Source organism: Puma concolor, chromosome B3 (genome assembly GCF_028749965.1).
Source record: "Puma concolor isolate L17-30 chromosome B3, mPumCon1.1.hap2, whole genome shotgun sequence".
Lineage (NCBI taxonomy): Eukaryota > Metazoa > Chordata > Mammalia > Carnivora > Felidae > Puma > Puma concolor.
This window is the reverse complement of record NC_141672.1, coordinates 97,055,862-97,076,421: the sequence shown is the minus strand read 5'-3', so window position 1 is coordinate 97,076,421 and position 20,560 is coordinate 97,055,862. Positions and strand designations below refer to the sequence as shown.

General features: G+C 44.0%; 1 protein-coding gene and 1 pseudogene across 3 annotated transcripts in view; one reads left to right on the top strand and one right to left on the bottom strand.

The window, feature by feature from the left end:
• MYO5C (myosin VC) overlaps positions 1 to 20,560 on the top strand; it is a 105,447-nt gene that overhangs the window by 44,684 nt on the left and 40,203 nt on the right. For all 3 annotated transcript variants that reach the window (XM_086710698.1, XM_086710699.1, XM_086710700.1), the window contains 11 exons: positions 4,396 to 4,479; positions 6,229 to 6,363; positions 6,788 to 6,885; positions 9,325 to 9,411; positions 9,868 to 9,979; positions 11,013 to 11,224; positions 13,825 to 13,990; positions 14,325 to 14,471; positions 15,864 to 16,028; positions 17,319 to 17,412; positions 20,003 to 20,066. In XM_086710698.1, coding sequence (XP_086566824.1) covers positions 4,396 to 4,479; positions 6,229 to 6,363; positions 6,788 to 6,885; positions 9,325 to 9,411; positions 9,868 to 9,979; positions 11,013 to 11,224; positions 13,825 to 13,990; positions 14,325 to 14,471; positions 15,864 to 16,028; positions 17,319 to 17,412; positions 20,003 to 20,066 — 1,364 coding nt within the window. The remainder of the gene's footprint in view (positions 1 to 4,395; positions 4,480 to 6,228; positions 6,364 to 6,787; positions 6,886 to 9,324; positions 9,412 to 9,867; positions 9,980 to 11,012; positions 11,225 to 13,824; positions 13,991 to 14,324; positions 14,472 to 15,863; positions 16,029 to 17,318; positions 17,413 to 20,002; positions 20,067 to 20,560) is intronic.
• Positions 7,218 to 8,224, bottom strand: LOC112856443 (glyceraldehyde-3-phosphate dehydrogenase pseudogene; annotated as a pseudogene).

Sequence of the window (20,560 nt, the reverse complement as noted above, 5' to 3'; positions counted from 1 at the left end):
CAGTGTAGAAGTGGGGAGTGGACAGAAGCCAGAGACAAAGGAGGGGTGCTTGATTGCTGGTCAGTGAGAGCTCAGAGTTCTGGTGCCAGAGACTGGGAAGCTGGGTGACGCCATTTTCACCTCTCTCATGCATCTGCATACAAGTGCTCTGTGCCACACCAATCCACCCCGATAAACTAAGCAGTGCCACCTAGTAGAGAACGGAGCTGTTACATCAAGCTCCATCCAACTGCACCAACCAATCCCTAGAGGATGACCTCAAGTCTCTCTGCCTGTTTAGTGTACACACTATAAAATGCTTCAGAGTTTGACTTCTAGAGGAAACTGGATGTAATTTCATTATGTTTGCTGGTCCATCTATTTGAGTTTTTTTCTTTCTTTTCTTATTCTTGGATACAGAAAGAGAAAAAATTTCTTTTCTGTTTTTTAAAAAAATATTTAAAAACTTTTTTACTATATTTTTTATTTTTTTGTAAAATTTTAAATTCTATTTTATTTTCTTCATTTCATTTTATTCTGTTTTATTGGGACTTTTTAAAATTTTTTAAACATTTTCTTACTTTCATCCTTTTTTTCTCTTCTTTTTCTTTCCCTTTTCTCTCTAGTCTATCCAACTTCTTTCAACAACCAGACCCAAATACACCTAGGATATAGATTCCTTTATTTGATTTTTTGTGTTGTTTTTAATTTTTTAATTTTAATTTTTTATTTTATTAACTCTTTTTCATCTTCCAAAATGACAAAACGAAGCAATTCACCCCAAAAGAAAGAGCAGGAAGAAATTACAGCTAGGGGGTTGCCTGAGTGGCTCAGTTAAGCGTCTGACTTCAGCTCAGGTCATGATCTTGCAGTTCACGAGTTCAAGCCTCTCATTGGGCTCTGTGCTGACAGCTCAGAACCTGGAGTCCACTTCAGATTCTGCGTTTCCCTCTCTCTCTGCCCCTCCCCAGCTCACACTCTGTCTCTCTCAAAAATAAAAACATTTAAAAAATATTAGAGAACTCAGTGACTCATTAAAAAAGAAAAACATCCGAATCATAGGAGTCCCAGAAGATGAAGAGAGAGAAAAAAGGGGTAGAAGGTTTATCTGAGCAAATCATAGTGGAAAACTTTCCTAATCTGGAGAAAGACACAGACATCAAAATCCAGGAAGCACAAAGAGCTCCCACTAAATTCAACAAAAACCAACATTAACAAGGCATAATATAGTCAAATTCACAAAATACACTGACAAGGAAAGAATTATGAAAGCAGCAAGGGAAAAAAGTCCTTAACCTATAAGGGAAGACAGATGAGGTTCACAGCAGACCTATCCACAAAAACTTGGCAGGCCAGAAAGAAGTGGCAGGATATATTCAGTGTGCTGAATCAGAAAAATATGCAGCCAAGAATTATATATCCAGCAAGACTGTCATTCAAAATAGAAGGAGAGATAAAGAGTTTCCCAGACAAACTAAAACTAAAGGAGTCTGTGACCACTAAACCTGGCCTGCAAGAAATTTTAAGGGGGACTCTCTGAAGGGATAAAAGACAAAACAAAACCAAAAAAGCAACAAAAACTAGAAAGGACCAGAGAACACCACCAGAAACTCCAACTCTACAGGCAGCACGATGGCAATAAATTCATATCTTTCAGTACTCACTCTAAATGTCAATGGGTTAAACTCTCCAATCAAAAAACATAGCATAAATAGAATGGATAAGAAAACAAGATCCATCTAGACCTAAACAAGACCCATTTTAGACCTAAAGATACCTTCAGATTGAAAGTAAGGGAATGGAGAACCATCTATCATGCTAATAGTCACCAAAAGAAAGCCAGAGTAGCCATACTTATATCACACAATCTACATTTTAAAATAAAGACTGTAACAAGAGATGAAGAAGGGCATTATATCATAATTAAGGCGTCTATCCACCAAGAAGATGTAACAATTATAAACATTTATGCCCCCAACATGATGCACCTAAATATATAAACCAGTTGATCACAAACATAAAGAAACTCATTGATAATAATACCATAATAGTAGGGGACTTCAACATCCCACTTACAGCATATTTCTTAAATTCCACATATGAGTGAAGTCACATGATATTTATCTTTCGCTGACATATTTCACTTAGCATAATACACTCTAGTTCCATCCATGTTGTTGCAAATGGTTAAGATTTCATTCTTTTTGATCACTGAGTAATATTATAGTGTTTATGTATATATATATGCATACATACCACATCTTTAGACATTCATCTATCGATGGTCATTTAGGCTCTTTCCATACTTTCACTATTGTCATTAATACTGCTATAAACATTGGGGTGTATGTGCCCCCTTTCAATCAGCATTTTTATATCCTTTGGATAAATACCTAGTAGTGCAGTTGCTGGGTTGTAAGGTACTTCTGTTTTTAATTTTTTGAGGAACCTCCATACTGTTTTCCAGAATAGCTGTACCAGTTTGCATTCCCAGCAGCAGTGCAAAAGGGTTCCCCTTTCTCTATATCTAGTGTTTCCTGAATTGTTAATTTTAGTCACTCTGACAGGTGTAAGGGGGTATCTCATTGTGGTTTTGATTTGTATTTCCCTGATGATGAGTGATGTTGAACATCTTTTCATATGTCTGCTAGCCATCTGGATGTCTTCTTGGGAAAAGTGTCTATTCATGTCTTTTGCCCGTTTCTTCACTAGATTATTTGTTCTTTGGGTGTTGAGTTTGATAAGTTCTTTATAGATTTTGAATACTAACCCTTTATCCGATATGTTATTTGAAAATGTCTTCTCCCATTCCACTGGTTGCCTTTTAGTTTTGTTGATTGCTTCCTTTGCCGTGCAGAAGCTTTTTATCTTGATGAGGTCCCAGTAATTCATTTTTTCTTTTGTTTCCCTTGCCTTGGGAGACATGTCTAGTAAGAAGTTGCTGTGTCTGAGGTCAAAGAGGTTGTTGCCTGCTTTCTCCTTGAGGATTTTGATGGTTTCCTGTCTTATATTTAGGTCTTTCATCCATTTTGAGATTATTTTTGTGTGTGGTGTAAGAAAGTGGTCCATGTTCATTCTTCTACATGTCGCTGTCCAGTTTTCCTAGCACCATTTGCTGAAGAGACTGTCTTTTTTCCATTGGATATTCCTTCCTGCTTTGTCAAAGATTACTTGGCCGTATGTTTGTGGGTCCATTTCTGGGTTCTCTACTCTGTTCCACTGATCTATGTGCCTGTTTTTGTGCCAGTACCATACTGTCTCGATGATTACAGCTTTGTAATACAGCTTGAAGTCAAGAATTATGATGCCTCCAGCTTTGGCTATTCAATGTCTTTTCTGGTTCCATACAAATTTTAGGATCGTTTGTTCTGTGAAGAATGCTGGTGTTATTTTGATAGGGATTGCATTGAATATGTAGACTGCTTTGGGTAGTATCGACATTTTAACGATACTTGTTATTCCAATCCATGAGCATGGAATGTTTTTCCATTTTTTTGTGTCTTCTTCAGTTTCTTTCATAAGCTTTCTATAGTCTTCAGCATATAGATGTTTTACCTCTTGGTTAGGTTTATTCCTAGGTATTTTATGGGTTTTGGTGCAATTGTAAATGGGATTGATTCCTTGATTTCTCTTTCTGCTGCTTCATTTTGGTGTATAGAAATCCCACAGATTTTCATATGTTGATTTTTAAACATATTTTCTAATTTATGAAAATTTATGACAAGTAGATATTACATTATAAACTATGTACTCTAGAGGGATAAACTATTGGAGTTTGAATTTTTAAGCACCCACCCTGGATATGTTATTGTTTGAGAGATTCAGGAAGCCTTAAGGATCAGGAAGGGCCATGTGGAGACTTTTTCTAAGCCAAATTCAGGCAATGTGAACATTTACCCACTCTAACCTGACCCCAAGGGCTTTGGTGGCCTTTGAAAGTTTTGTGGTCAGACAAATCTTACTTTCTACCATATTAATGCTGATTTAGGATAGTATTTTTGTTTGAACCCAAAGGACAACACTGAGCTTTTTTCCTCCTGATGGCTTTTTTTTCCTCCTAAGGCAGAGTGAACCTTAAGCCTGGTCTTCTTAGACCTGTGTGTGTATTAACTTCAGACATTGCAGGGAATGACTGGTCACCTGTGGCTAGAGAGAACTGGTAGAAGAATACAGAATGATCAGTGACAAGTTAGAAATCAAGGCAGTGAGAGAGCCTGGCTCTTTCCAGCAAGTGACATATTCCCAGCTTCCGAAGTTTTATATGATAGAGTTCCTGTGATAAACAGAAACAGAATCTGTTTTTAGAAGATTGCTTTTTTAGTGCCTTCATTATTCATTCTTAGAGAAAAACTCCTTGGACTTAGATGCTGTCTGCTTTTGCTTCTTTGGCAATAATTAAATCCTTTCTCTGCACAGGTAGAATATAAATGTGAAGGTTTTCTTGAGAAGAACAGAGATACCGTATATGATATGCTGGTTGAAATCTTGAGAGCAAGCAAGGTTTGTAAGGTCCTACGATGGTAATTAATGTTATTCATTATATAACTTGAAATGGATCTATATGTGTATCAGGAAAGAGTAAGAAGTATGTGGTTATGTGTACTGTCTTGCAGTGGCAAACTGTAGCTCATGCTTAGAAAAAATAACTATTTTGGAATTGGGACTAAAACATGTACCAAGCTTCTGACAGCTTGCAGACAAATCTCCACTAGGTGCAATATCAGAAATCAAATATGCAGATGCCAGAGAGGAAGGATAGCTACTATAACCAGTTAAAAGACCACAGTTTACATTTTATTCATTCTTTCACAAATATGTATATAGCACCTACCATGTGCCAAGCACTGGCCCTAGATTCTGGTTATAGCAGTGAGCAAGGCAGCCAGGATGCATGCCCTCATGAAGCTCACTATTCTAGAGGGAATGACATACCCTAACCACGTAAGTAGCAATGGCACATAGTGCTAAGCACATGAAAGAAACCAGGGCAAGACAGAGAGAGGGTGACCTGGGAAGGGAATGCTGGCTAAGATGTGCAGGCTCCTCAAATCCACAGTTCTATGTGAGGAGTAGGGTCACCAAAGGAATGACTTCTGGGTTTTCCTTTTCCCCTTTGAACATTTCCTTATTAATAGTTGAGAATAAGAATATTCCATACACAAGCCTTCATTTTGTGAACAGTTTAGATCGTATTTATTTTTCTTCTTTTGAAAGATCCCTAAGCCTTTGTTCATATTCAAGTATTTTGACAGTTTCCCACATAAGCATGAGCACTTCCACTAACAATCATATAGAAGTCGCAGGCATGACAACTTCAGTTATTAAAACCGATTTACGATAGAGAATTCAATATGGAAATGGCCTGCATCTTGTGTACAAAATTAGTTCATTTAATTCACCAATTGCTTACTCATCCCCAAGCATACCCTGGGGTCCTGTCTGGAAGGTGAATGCAGATCACATCAAAGCACAGATGGGACTCTCTGCTGAGCACGAAAGCTCTCAGAGGCGTGGGAAGTACAGATCCACGGGTTTTGCAGCTGGAGCATACAAGGATATATTAGGCAGTGATTCTCCCCCAAAGGAGATTGTCAGTGTTTGATTTAAAAGAAAAAAAAAATGAGTTTTGCTCTAAGAAGATAAGACATTTAAAGAAATCATTGATGCATAGTAGAAAGTAATGAATATCTTAGAAGACACTCATAAGTGAAAGATTTTTTTTATGTAGAAGAAATTGAAATTAATTTGAGTCAGGGCACAATTTTTTTTTTACCTTTGTTTTAAACTTAATCGAAGCAAGTGAATGGGGTAGAGCTAGAAAATATTTTCATAGAACCTTGAGTAATGGGTAGAGTTTGGATTTACAGGGATGAGAATATGAGGTAGGAAGGAGGAGAGTCCAGGTGTTGAAACAGCATGAGCCAAGGCACAGAGGTAGGGCTAGTAAATGTCTCCACTGTGTAAATGTCCATACAGACATTTAATATATATCTAATATATATATGGAATATAAATATGACATATAGACATTTGCACGGATTGCCTCTCTGCTTAGATTCCTGGAAAGAAGTTTTGCATCATCCAGGGGGAGGAGTGTCCTCTTGTGGGATTCAGATTAGGCTGTAGAGATTGGTGGAGACCGCTAACCTCATTTTACATGGGGTTCTTATGACCATTTATGAGGTTTGTATCACCTGCTGACTATGAGTGAACACCTTTGGACATTGAAATCCCCTTTGTTCCTTCCAGTTTCATCTCTGTGCCAGCTTTTTTCAAGAAAATCCAGTTCCTCCTTCCCCTTTCGGTTCAGCGATCACAGTTAAATCTGCAAAGCCAGTCATCAAGCCAAACAACAAGCAGTTCCGGACCACAGTGGGGAGCAAGGTACACAGAAAGTACCTGAGGATGGGGCCAGGTCCCACAGGGAGCCAGGCAGTGGTGGGGCCCACATTCCAGGCCTGGACATGGGCACTGACCTGGTTCACATCTAGTATATACGTAAATGCAAAGAAAAGTCACAGCTCATTGTCATCATCCCTCAGCCTCCAAGACCGCACAGGCCTGAGAAAACCACGTGCCCAATAACATGATTTACTAAGTTCTTGCTATTTGGGAGAATTGGTTAGAGCAGAATTCTGTCCAGAACATAGGACATGCTAATACTCACAGTCACAGATTAAAACCTTTCATAATAGATGTTAATGCATGAAGCTAACTCTTCTTCTTAATTTACTAAGGTTGGCCCTTTTGTTTTCCTTGATATGAGTATCAAATTTCAGCATATTTGTTCTCTGACCTTGTTTCCTAGTTCCGCAGCTCTCTGTACTTGCTCATGGAAACCCTCAATGCAACCACACCCCACTATGTCCGATGCATCAAGCCAAATGATGAAAAATTACCCTTCGAGTAAGTGCTTCTATGCAGGAGAGGGAAAACACTGAGGCCATTTCTGTCACAATGTTGGAGAATTTGCTTATAATTCTCTTGAACTTTACTGTTTCTGGTTTTTTGTTTTGTTTTGTTTTGTTTTTTGGCTAAGTACAGTATACTTTAGTGATGGGACATGATAAGGTAGGGTTTCCCAAGCCCCTCCCTTCCTCTGGGGGCTCTGGGATGGAAACTGTGTAGGTTGGGAGATTCTCAGTGTGTTTGGGGATGAGTTGAGGCAATGACTCCCCACCAGCTGAAGGTCTTTCTCTTCTTTCTGCATTTTCTGGGGCTGTCGATCCAGAGGGCTCTTACTCCTTGGAAGTGACGTGCACCATAAGGTCTTCCACCCAAGTGCTATAGCCAACTTCATTGTCATATCAGAAAATGAGCTTGACAAAGTGGTCATTGAGAACAATGTCAACCCCAGCATCAAAGGTGAATGGGTGGGTGTAACTGTTAAAGTTGCAGAGACAACCTGGTCGTCAATGAAGTCCAGGATGCCCTTGAGGGGGCCCTCTGATGCCTGTTTCACCACCTTTTTGGTGTCAGCATATTTGGCACCTTTCTCCAGGCAGCAGGTCATATCCACAACAGACACAATGGAGTTGGAGCATGGAAGGCTGTGCCAGTGAGCTGCCCACTCAGCTCAGTGATGACCTTGCCCACAGCTTTGGCAGCACCAGTAGAAGCAGAAATGATATTCTGGGCAGCCCCTTGGTGATCATGCCACAGCTTCCCGAAGGGGACATCCACCATCTTCTGGGTGTCATGGACTGTGGTCATGAGTCCCTCCATGATGCCAAAGTTGTCATGGATAACCTTGGCCAGAGGGGCCAAGCAGTTGGTGGTGCAGGAGGCATTGCTGACAATCTTGAGGGAGTTGTCATACTTTTTGTGGTTCATGCCCATCACAAACATGGGCATCAGCAGGAGGGGCAGAGATGATGACCCTCTTGGCCCCACCCTTCACGTGAGCCCCAGTCTTCTCCATAGTAATGAAGACCCCAATGGACTCCACAACATACTCAGCACCAGCATTGCCCCATTTGACTTTGGTGGAATCTTGCTACTACAAGATGGAGATGGGCTTTCCATTGATGACAACTTTCCCATTCTCAGCCTTGACTGTGCCGTGAGATTTGCTGTGGGTGGAATCATACTGGAACATGTAGACCATGTAGTTGAGGTCAGTGAAGAGGTCATTGATGACAACCATATCCACTTTGCCAGGGTTAAAAGCAGCCCTGGTGACCAGGTGTCCAATACTGCCAAATCCATTTACTCCAACCTTCACCATCATGTCTCAGGGACACAGCTGGAAGTTCAGCAGAAGATGCTGCTGTCTTTTGAATGAGGAGGAGCAGAGAGCCTGTTGCTGTTTTTTTAATGATTCAGAGCAGTCCCATCCTTTACATATACTGTTAACTAGCACAAGCTCTCTGTTATGGCTAAACCACCTTGTCTCCAGGGTGAAGCAAAGGGGATAGATTTGAAAGAATAGTCTACAACTGAAGTTGATGCAGCAGAGAAAGCCAGAATGTCTCCTTGATTACAAGAAGAATTTGTATATGGCATGGTGACTACAGTTAATAATATTGTGCTGCATGTTTGAAAGTTGCTAAGAGAATAGATCTTAAGAGTCCTTGTCACAAGAAAAAAAAACTGCTGTAACTATGTGCCATGATGAATGTGATCTAGACTTCTTTTGATTGTTTCACAATATATTACAAATGCCGAGTCATTATGCTGTGCACCTGACACTACTAGAATGCTGCATGTCAGTTATACCTCAATAAGAAAGAAAAGAATTTGTTTTTTGAAAGAAATTCTGTAGAGGAACAGAGGTTTCTTCCTCAAATATGGCATGAGATATTAGACTTGTTCTCTGGGGCCCCCCCAGGAAAACCCCAGACCTAGGAGTGAACATTGTAGAGTCTCTTTCAACTGACTAGACCTAAGATGTGTCTGAGGGGCATGCACTGTCCATGGAGGTGGTGTGTGTGTCCGTGGGCCACCAAAGGGTCCAACCTCAGCCAGAGGGTACCCTGTAAAGGGAATTCAAACAGCAAATGGGCATTTGAATGCGGTGAGTGGAAATATTTCTTCCACACTGGCTGTCATTCAAAGCTGAACCAAAGGCCACTTCCCCCATGAGACCTTTTCCATTTCCACCATCATAATCCAGCACTCCTTTCTCTGTGACCTCAGTACAGCTTCCTGAACTCTCACAGAGTTGCTGTTTTCATTTGTCCTCTGGCAGGTGTCCATTAAGTAGCTGCTGGGTGCCCTGCGTGGGGATCACAGAGGCAGACCCCGCTCCTCAGGGCTCACAGTCCAGGCAGGTCTGCTGAACTGCTCATGGGCATATTTGTCCATCATGACAGCTTAACACATATTGAAATCTTCTTCTTTAAGATTCGACTCTAAACGGATTGTTCAGCAGCTGCGAGCCTGTGGTGTTTTAGAAACAATTCGCATTAGTGCGCAGAGCTACCCTTCCAGGTGGGTTCTCTCTCCTTTTTTGGGGGGGGAAATGCCAACCTTCAGGTCTGCTGAGAACCGAGGGAGAGGCTGCCATGTTTTTTGTCAGGTACTTGCATAAGATGCCCCAAGATATTCCCACTCTTCCCTGGGAAGGCCAGAGGGGGCCCCTGGCAGCCATGTACTGGTCAGGGGCCACCATCATCCCATCACCTGTTTTCACTGCTAGTGAACATCACCTCCTGCCTCCCCATTGCTCCTGAGAGGAGGAGATGGAGGGGGAGGAGAGCATAATCATCAGAGTAGAGTATTGGCAAAAAAACCACTCCTGGTCCGCTGTGTTCAGGGTGAGGTCAAAGGTCAAAGTTCAGAACAGACTCCCATCTACCCCCACTGCCACCCCAGCAGCAGTGGGATCCACAGACATGCCATGTTTCCTCACAGCCACACCTCCTCAGATCTTCTTTGACTTTGCAGGTGGACATACATTGAGTTCTACAGTCGCTATGGTGTGCTCATGACCAAGCAGGAGCTTTCGTTCAGTGATAAAAAGGAGGTGTGCAAGGTGGTTTTACACAGGCTCATCCAGGTCAGTCTTGCTCAGCTCCTGGAATCATGGGCTCTTACCCAGATGCCCATCTCCCAAATGTGTTTCCCTACCCACCTGTCCCATGACTGTGTTGTCATGAAAGAAAATATGCCCAAGCATTTGAGTGCTAAGGAGATCAGAGCAGACACACTCACAGGGGCATCATCTCCTGAGAGTAGGAGTCACCATTACAGACCCAGGCTTGAACCCTGACCTCCCCCAGAGTCCTCCTATCATACTCTGACCTCCCACAATTTAAGGAACTTCGGTGGGCCTGGCTTATATTACACAGTCAACTGAGCCTGCCACTACACCAGGAGGTTCCCAAACATGGCAGTCCGTGTGGACTTAGGTCATTGCTCTGGCAGTGAGTTTGATAGAAAAGAAGTGGGGACAGAGTTACTATGGCCAGGAAAGGAGGTGGTGAAGACAAACCAAAATAAAGACAGAAACCAGACCTTTCCAGGCTCTGCTCTATTGTAGAAACCACATATGAGAAGCCGAAGCTCCCCAATGGCCTAAGAATCACCAAGCATGCACACAGCCCTCCTACCCCACAGACAGACGCAGACCCCTGAACCTCAAGTTCGTTTCTTCACCCAGTGGCTTTAAACAAGTCACAGTATAAATTTCTAGGTCATAATCAGAAGTTTTCTGCCTTAGGGCACCTGGGTGGCTCAGTCAGTTGAGCATCCAACTTTGGCTCAGGTCATGATCTCACAGTTCACAAGTTCGAGCCCCATGTTGGGCTCTGTGCTGACAGCTCAGAGCCTGGAACCTGCTTCGGATTCTGTGTCTCCTTTCTCTGCCCCTCCTCCCACCTCTCTCTCTCTCTCTCTCTCTTTCTCTCTCTCTCAAAAATAAATATATGTTAAAAAATTTTTTTAACAAAAAGAATCTTTTTGCTTTATGTCAAGGAACAGGTGTGTCAAAAATAACAATATTTTGGCACCTTGGAATCTCTTAAACATCTTTTCCAAATACTATAAACTCTGAAGGATTTATTTGTGATTCTATCATTTTTCTCTTCCAGGATTCTAATCAGTACCAGTTTGGTAAAACCAAAATTTTCTTCAGAGCAGGACAAGTGGCTTATTTAGAGAAACTCCGATTGGATAAGCTCAGGCAGAGTTGTGTTGTGATACAAAAGCACATCCGTGGCTGGCTCCAGAGAAAAAAGTTTCTCCGAGAAAGACAAGCTGTCCTGACAATCCAGCAGTACTTCCGGGGTCAGCAAACTGTGAGGTATGGCCAGAGCCAAGGAAGAGGTGTGGAATTGTGTGGCCCACTCTCCTAACTGCTCATCGCTGGGGGAGGGACCTGTCAAGGACAAATGGCCTTTCTCCTGGGGGGGTGCAGATGTGTGTGGGTGTCCTCCTGGGGCTAGCCGTGAGTCTACCTACCTTAGGGCAAGTAGTCCTGACTCCGCCTACTGTTCCCATGGCAGCGGTGACAACTAGGACCCTGAAGAGAGGAAGCTTCAATCAGGGTTTTGCTGAAGCGAATCGGAATCCCCAGTGAGACCAGGAAGAGGGACTGGGCCCTTTTTCTGTGGGAATTGAAAATGCCTAAGACAGGGCCCTAGGGAAGTCCCTAAGTAAATGCCATGAGTAACCACTGACCAGCCTCCCTGCAGATGGGGAGTGGGCAGGCCGTGCCTTAGGGGATCCATGGCAAGGCTCTGCCAGCAAACCCAGAGCCCTCTCCCAAGGGATGGCTGAGTGGAGGGCAGGTCCACCAATCACAGCCCTCACTGAGTGCTCCCATGAGGCTGTGCCGGGCTGGCCTGTGAGATGGCATTCTTCCCAGACAACAGTGTTTGCTTGCCGGTGTCTGTGCTGCCTCCTTCCTTGGCACACTGTGAGGATAGTTGAGAAGGCAAGTATTTAAGAGTCAGACCGTGTCACTGAACCTCACCTCTTCCTGAGCTTGAGGCCTGACCTCCAGCAGCATCTGGGCCTGTTTACGTGATTGGCACACCAGGGCCTCAGCACCACGGCCTCGACACACTCCAAACTAGACTCACCATCCCACCTCAGGTGACCATCTTACATACACAGCCAGGCTTTCCCTCCCCTGCCCTGGGTCAGTCAATAGAAGCAGTCTCCAGTGCAGGAAAGCCCAGGGTTCTCTTCTTCCCCAACTCATGCTCCCTTTCTGTTTAGGAATCACCAAAGCCTGACAGCTCTACCCCTGCTTACCTCTTGTGTCTGTCCTATCATTCCATTCCCACACCCTGGCCCTAGATTTGACCTTCACCACCACTTGCTTTATGGTCCTACAACACAGCCTCTACCTGCTGTGTGTCTTCCTGAAGCAGGGCCTGATGGAGCCACTGTCCTCCTCTTGCCTTTAATGCCTCCTGTGACCCCTATTTCCTACATTCAGCCTCTGACATGAGTGTTCAAGGCCCCCCATGGCCTAGATACATTCATAAGAATGGAAGCTCTGGGAGAACCAGGGTCATACTTTTGCACACCAGAGTAGGTATTCAGTAAATATATTTTTAAATAACGGGATGCCTCAGTGGCTCAGTTGGTTAAGCATCCAACTCTTGATTTCGGTCAGGTCATGATCTCACAGTTGTGGGTTCAAGCCCCATGTCAGGCTCTGTCCTGACAGCAAGGAGCCTGCTTGGGGTTCTCTGTCTCTCTCTCACTCTCTGCCCCTCTCCTGCTCATTCTCTCTCTCAAAATAAATAAATAAGCTTAAATAGCAAATGGTTTCTATTTTTCTAACCTCACTGGCTAATTTTCTTCATGTATCTTATTTTCTAGCAATTTCGGAGAGATTCTCTTTTTCTGAATATTTCAGGCATAGCTAGGCCTCCATGTGTTCACTGATCCTTAGCCTGAAATGCCTTTTCCAACCTTCACTGTCTACAGAAATCCCACCTCTTCATCAAGGGCAGACTCACAAGCAGAATGATAGTTCTGTACAATCTCTTTTACAGATCTTTTAGTAGTTATTTTATGTTTCCTCTTGTCCCACTTGGCCATTTGTAAGTCTGTCTGCTACATGAGGTTGTAAACTATGAAGGTAAGAACTTTGTTCTTCACTTCTAGTCCTTTAGACAGGAGTTGACAAACTTTTTCTGTTAAAGTCACAACTACTTCAGGCTTTAGGGTCCTTGCAGTTTCTCTCAACTATTCAAGTCTGCCGTTACTAGCCATAAATGATATACAAATAATAGGTGTGGTTGCATTGCCATAACACTTGGCAATAGCAGCAGGTGGAAGGCTGCAGAGTTGGTCCCCAGGCTATAATTTGCCCTGATCTAGAGCCTCTAGCGTGATTTCCCACAAGGATGGATAAGCAGTGCGAAAGCCCGGTTTTGTTTCCACATATGTGAGTGATGACGGATGGATCCACCTGCATGTGAAGAATGTGACAGTTGCCACGTCGTTCCTCTGGCCTAGAGCAGGTCCACACTCAGATCAGGGTGAAAAGGAGACGTAATGAGACTGATTTCCAGTGGGTATTAGAGTAAATGAGTTGTAGAGTTTAATGGGTAGATTTGCAAGACATTCGAATATTCTTCAGTAAAAAAAACAAAAACCAAACTGCTGGAGCACATGGGTAGCTCAGTGGATTAAGTGTTTGTTCATTTCGGCTTAGATCATGAGCTCATGACGTGAGTTCAATCCCCACATCGGGCTCTGTGCATAGTGCAGAGCCTGCTTAGGATTCTGTCTCTCCCTCTCTCTCTGCCCCTCCCCCTGCTTTCTCCCTCGCTCTCTCTCAAAATAGATTATTTTTTTTAAATGCTATGCAAGCATGTTGCTCTACAGTAGAAGTCAGTGCTCTGTGGATAACAGATATACTCTGCATTCTTTTTAACCAAGGAAAGCTGTTACCGCAACAGCCTTAAAAGAAGCATGGGCAGCCATAATCATTCAGAAGTACTGTCGTGGATATCTTGTCCGCAGTCTCTACCAGCTGATTCGTGTGGCCACCATCACCATCCAGGCCTACACCCGAGGACTCTTGGCGAGGAGGAAGTATCGGAAGGTGCAGCTGAGACCCCGTGCTTTCTTAGGGCATGAATTTCCCAGGGCTCAGGTTATTTTTCACCAATCATAGTGAGATCTTTTTTTCTGCGTGAAGACCTTCATAGAGAGCAGGGAGTTCTGGTATATGAGTGTCTGTTCACATATGTCTGCTATAGGTGGGGTTTGGTTATTGTTTCAGTGGTCTAGGTATAATAGGGTTCTGTGGGTTGATTACAGGAAATTTGTCTTTTGCATTGTGAAAATATTTTGGTAGTTGCATCACTCAACATTGGAGGAGTTGTGAGAGAAACACTGGAGAGCCAACTTATGTTTCCTAATATCTTGTTTCAAAGATGCTGGAGGAGCACAAGGCTGTGATCCTTCAGAAATATGCACGGGCGTGGCTGGCCAGGCGCAGATTCCAGAGTATCCGACGATTTGTGCTCAACATTCAGCTTACTTACAGGGTCCAGCGTTTGCAGAAAAAGTTAGAAGATCAGGTAGGTGTTTGTAAATGTATCTTTCATACGTACTTTTTCTAACAAATTTCTTTTATCCTGGGCCAATTCCTCAGCTAATGCTGTTAAGATTTATGCCTGTGGTAGGAGGTTCAAATAGTTTATGTGGACCACCTGCTCTAGAAAACAGAAGTACACTGTAAAGGGCTGCTACATGTGGTTGTATAGGTTGTACACTGCACAAGGGCCGCTGCCCAACAGTGCAAGTGCAGCTGAAATCCAGCCTTACTTTGATTTTGCCAACCCATGTGTCCTGGTACAAAGCTGTGCTGCCTCGAGGCAGGGGTGCCTTTTTTTCATCTGCACAAAGATGCTGTTTGCATGCCAAGCCATGCTCCCTCAGGGCTGTGTTGGCTCACGGGAGTTGGCACTTTCTAATTTGCTCAAAGGTCTATATGGTCTAACTGCAGCCCTGCCTCGTTTGGGGAGATTCCTCATACCATTCTCACTGGTAGGAAACAAAATCCCCATGTTCTTAGCCAGTGGAGAAGGACTGTGGAATATGCAGTGTCCAGATCTATAAAACTCACCCCTTGGTCTGCCCGTCTCAAATAATCCCGAGATTCTCCTAAGGTAAACTTGAAACTTAGCCACAAACGATGCTATAGGGGTCCTTAGTGAAGGGATGAATGTGTAAACAGTTTGAGGTTTTGATGTGGCTTTCATCGTTGTGCTGTGGGGTGACAGGCCTGCATGTTACATGGGTCATGCAGAACAGCAAAATGCTGCTGTGACAGCTAGGAGCAGGGCCCCTGCGAGTCCCCATGCTGCCCGGACTCCATTCTAGGTGTATTCGTTTGCTAGGACTGCCATCACAGAGGCTAGAAGTCCAAGGTCAGGGTATTGGTATAGTTGGTTTCTGCTGAGTTGTCTCTCCTTGGCTTGCAGATAGCATCCTTCTCCCTTTGTCTTCACACCGGCTCCCCTCTGTGTGTCTGTGTCCTAATCTCTTCCTAAAAGGACACCAGTCATGCTAGAATCAGGCCCACCCATATGACCTCATTTTACCTTAATTTTGTCTTTAAAGACCCTATCTCTAAATATAGTCACGTTCTGAAGTGCTGAGTACTAGGCTGCAATGTGTGAACAGTTGTGGGGCGAGCGGGCAGCAGGGGACACAATTCATCCTACAGCATTAGGGTTGTCTTGGAGCTCCAGGAATGGGCTGGTCCCACACTAAATGCACCATCAGCTCAGGAAGTTTACCTGAGAAGATCGGCCTTGCTGTTTTCACTGGGGTGAAGATGGTCACACATGCCATCATAGTGATACATATCATGCAGTTAGATGCCACATCAGAGATTGTGAGAAACGAATGGAACAGCTTCTTCATTTTGGATAAATCCCTAAACATCTCCTGTTTTTTTCCTCTAGAACAAAGAGAACCATGGGCTGGTGGAGAAAGTGACCAGCCTGGCTGCTCTTCGAGCCGGTGACATGGAGAAGATTCAGAAACTGGAATCAGAACTGGACAGAGCAGCTACCCACAGGCACAATTATGAGGAGAAGGGGAGGAAATACAAGGCTGCCATGGAAGAGGTCTGTGCCGGGTGCGATTATGGAAATATATGCGAGTCTTTCCGTGCAAAAGGTCACAGTGCAGCATTTTCCAACAAAGCAGATTTCTGCAGAGCAGATCAGATTTCCTGTTGGCTTCCACTACCAAAGGATGCCTAGCTTTTAGGAGAAGGGAGATCAGAGTCCTAGAGTCTGGGGGAAGATGAGGAGGTTCCCACTTCAAGAAGCAAAACATAAAGTTTCCTCTTTTTTTCAACTATTATGAAGTGATGAAAGCCCCTTTAAAGAGAAGGAGCCCTGGCTAGATGCTTCCCTCTCTTCCAGGATGATGTCGGTCCCTGTCGCTTTCCCATCTGGTATGTGTCCTGGCATATGCCTTCCCCAAAATAGCAATGAAAAGCTTGGAGCAGGTTTTCGTGTCTGTAGTGCAATAAAACGAGCAGTAGCTAGAAGTCGGACGTCCCAGGTTCAAATCTTGTCTTCGCTGCCATCTGGCTGAGCATCCTTGGGCAAGTCCCTTACACCCTCTCTGAACTTTAGTTCCCTCATATGTAAAATGGGAATAACAACAAGGGACTGCCAGAGTTGTTGAAATGATACAATTGCCAGATGAAATAATTTAGCCAAGTGCCTACCATAGAGCCCTGCGCAAGTGTGAGCTACTGTTTTCTAAAGAGGTAGTATTTATTACCCTCCATTCTCATACTTTGTCAAGTTCTACAGCGTCCAGGTTTGTGGCAGCCTGGAGCCCCAGGGCACCTTCCCCGTGGTCCAGCGCCCAGCTGATGCCGTTGCCCACGCTGCCGGTCACCAACCTTCAGCACCAAGTGGCCCCAGCTGTCAGCCCAGCAGATATTTTACCAGGAGAAGCTAAAATAATAGAGTTCCTGTCATGATCACACATCCTTACTGCGTAATAACACTCTCAAAGTGTGGATTCACTTTATATATAAATTATTTCTATCATATTAAATACATAAATACCTTGGCTATCGAGAAGCTTCAAGAAAAGGATGGAGGTGCTTTCTTGACTTTGAGGAGACCTTGGATTTGGCTCTTTTTCCTTGATTTCAGCCATTGCTGGGTCAGGTTGAGAGCCAGTGCCTGAAGTCACATGGAGCTCTTGCACGTGAGTGGAGTACAGACAGCATCTTGCATTGGGCTGGTGCTGGCTGTTCTCTACGGATAGGAGCTGAGCTGGATAGATGGATGGATAAATAAATAAAAATACAGCTTTTTCACCAAGAAAGGCTGTGGTGACAAAACTGGAAGTGAGGTTTTCAAAAAAGCTTTTTTTCTTCTCTTCGCTAGAAATTGGCAAAGCTTCAGAAGCATAATTCAGAACTGGAAATACAAAAAGGGCAAACAGAGCTGCAGCTTCGAGAGAAGACTGAAGAGTTGAAAGGTAAAGCCCAAGGCGGCTCGATGCGAACATTCATGTGCTCACCTGTCTAGTCATTAGGGAAATAACTACTGGGTATGAACGGAGTTTTAGGCAGAACCAGGAATCTGCAATGTATACCCAGGGAAATGAGCGTATTTTTTGCCTCACAGGGAATAACTATATTTAAGTTGTGGTAACTTTACCCTACAGAGGCATCTGTTTTATTTCCATCTTTTGTCAGACAGCACGATAATCCCTGTCTCAGAACCGTCTGGGCCATTTGCAAAATACAGATGGCTGGGCCATAAGCCTGGAGCTTTTCCATCAGAAGATGGGGGGGGGGCGGTATCTGTGTGTGTGCATGGGTGTGTCTGTGAGTGGTGGTGGCCGGGGTAGTTCAGGCATCTGTCTATATTTTTAAAAACCTTTGTGGTGATCCAGATGCACAGTCGGGGTGATGCCGGAGCAGTGTTGTTGCTGGCCGAGGATCTGTAGTCAGATTTCAAATCTGTCCAAATGACTTGGTCTCAGTGGCACCCCCTCCTCTGCTTACTGCCCCGGCTCTGAGTGAAGGCCCCTGCTAAGCACTTGAGCCACATCACCCCCAGGCTGTCAGAGTCAGACCCTTGGAACCAGCGGTATGACTTTCATTCAGGGATGTGGAGCAGCTAGCTCTGTCCATCCATAGCTTTCCAACTCAAAATCTGATTGCAAGCCCTTGCTAAATCCCGATAGGAACAGGAACCTGGGGGCTCCTGACCAGATGGTTTAAATGACCACACCCATTTAAGAGGATTGTTTCTGTAAGCTCTGACAGGGCAGCAGGGGAGTGGGAGTTCAGGCCTGGGGGCCCAGCACACACCTCAGGCCCAGCAGGCCGTGGATACACCAGGCCGGAGGAGCACAGGTGCCCTGGGGGTTCAGGTCAGAGTGTGGGAGAGACAGATGTCAGGAGGAGGAAATAAACATCCTGAGTCCTGGCCAGCAGAGCAGGAAGGGCTGTTCAGATGACGCCCAGGATGGGAGTGACCTCCTGCTACAGGTACTGCACATCCTCCACCCTGCCTCTGAGGACTGATGATATGGGTGTTGACCAACGCACGAGGTCAGAGTTCTCTGAGGAAACCTTGGACCTGAATTAGGGAAGAGCTTGTCCACCTCCACCTCCTTTATCACAGTACACTGCTCCAGGGTATATTTGCTCTTTCTTCTAACGTTAGGTGGATTTTCCCACAAGAAAATTTAAATTCCCACAAATGCATCCTGAAAGTTACATAGTTGATAACGTTGACCTGTTTGGGTCCGTAATTTTATATATCCTTCTAAAAAGTGCTTGAAAACTTTCAGTCCCAGTGTTTATAAACCGCTTATGCTCTGAGTGTCCCTAAACATGGCAAACAATGTTTTGTGAAAAGCACCAGCCTTCGATTACCCTGTGACCTATTTATTACTAAGGGTTGTTATCGAATGTTTCCCCTTTTTGAGATTCCAATGTGGACATCAGCCCCTTGCTCCCGGGGAGAAAATCACATTTGGGCAGCTCTTTCACCCCCTTGCAAATGGCCTAAGATGTAAGCACCAGAACTGAAACCAATTCTGTGAGTGAACGAAAATTAAAATTATATCAAATATGCTGGCTTCTAAATTAAAGCTTAAGCATTTTTCTAGTATTTTCTGGCTGACTCGTGACATTCTGTAGCAGTTATTTTGATTCAGGGACATTTGATACCTCATTTAACAAACTATTAAACTATTGGCTTTTTTTTTAAACCAGTAATTCAGGGTAGTTATCATCACCTCATCCCTGGGCTCCCCTCTGGGGCAGAATTCAGAAATGGGGTGGAATTCAAGGATGAGGTGTCAGCTATATACAAATAGAGATATCAGGCTTAATGGACTCCTCCCGTTTTGAAGGGCACCTGTTTGGTGTGGATATGCTGGGAATACAGGCCTGTCACAGCTTCAGAATATCCAGAACCCCAGTGATGATAGCCTGGCTTTCCAGTGTCCCCTCAACCTATGCTTTGTTGTTAGAGACTCTTGTACTGAATGCAACAGGAGATTTGTTATACTTCCTCTTCCCCAGATAAAGACAGACGCTTCATTATTCTCTTGGTTGTCATGAATGAGTGGTTCTGAGCCAAGAGAACCACTATGGTTCCCCTCTCCCCATCAGGGGACATATGGCCCTGTCTGACAGTTTTGGTTGTCACAACTGGAGCAGAGGTGCCGCTGGCTTCTAAATTGGTCAATTTAGAATTTTCTTCCCAAAGGAAGAAACCCAAAAGTGTTTCCATGTAGTTTTCATAATGTATATTGTCTCAAAGCCAATATGCCTTTTCAAATCAAACAAATGATCCTCAGACCAAAAAAAGTGCTATAAATGAAACTATTCACACATTCCAACAGAACCAATTTGTCAGAATGATTATCCCCCGCCCTTGTCTGTATTTCTGATTTATAAATTATAAAAGTGACAGTTACCCTCTCAAGTCCTACTAGTCATAAATATCCCATGACTGTTCTCACATTCTCACTTTCTTAAACATGACATGAAACAATGGAAGCGTTGGTTTGCAGATATATTTCAAAGAGCATTCTCTTTTCACAGAAAAAATGGACAACCTCACCAAGCAGCTCTTTGATGATGTGCAAAAAGAAGAGCGACAAAGAATGTATGAAACCTAGTTTGCCTTAAAGTTACTGCCTCCTTCTCTCTCTCTCTACTGTTTTATACTTTGCTTCTCGGCTTGCAGCTAGCAGGTCACAGATACAGGATGGGGGGCGGTGAATCTTTTAGGAAGTGAGAGAGTCAGACGTGTGAGAGCCACATCCCACAGTGTGCACCTTTCAGACACTGCCCAGGGTCTGCAGCTGTGGGCAGTGGACCACCGTGAAGTTCTCGCTTTCCCATCATTGCTAAGACAGGAGTTCAGAGACTGCCACCCCTTTCAACTTCCATTAAGTCCAAGAAGCAAAATTACTGCCCAGGAAACCAACCGTCCTCCCTCCCCTGTCTGTTGTGTCTGTTAACTTGACTCTCGTCCCAGATGATAAGGGATGGAACGCACCTCACAACAGTTAAGGCAGGTCCCCATGACCTTGTACGGTACCAGTCCCACCTTCCCTATCTCAATACCAAACCCTTTGTTCATTTCTAAAGACTGCA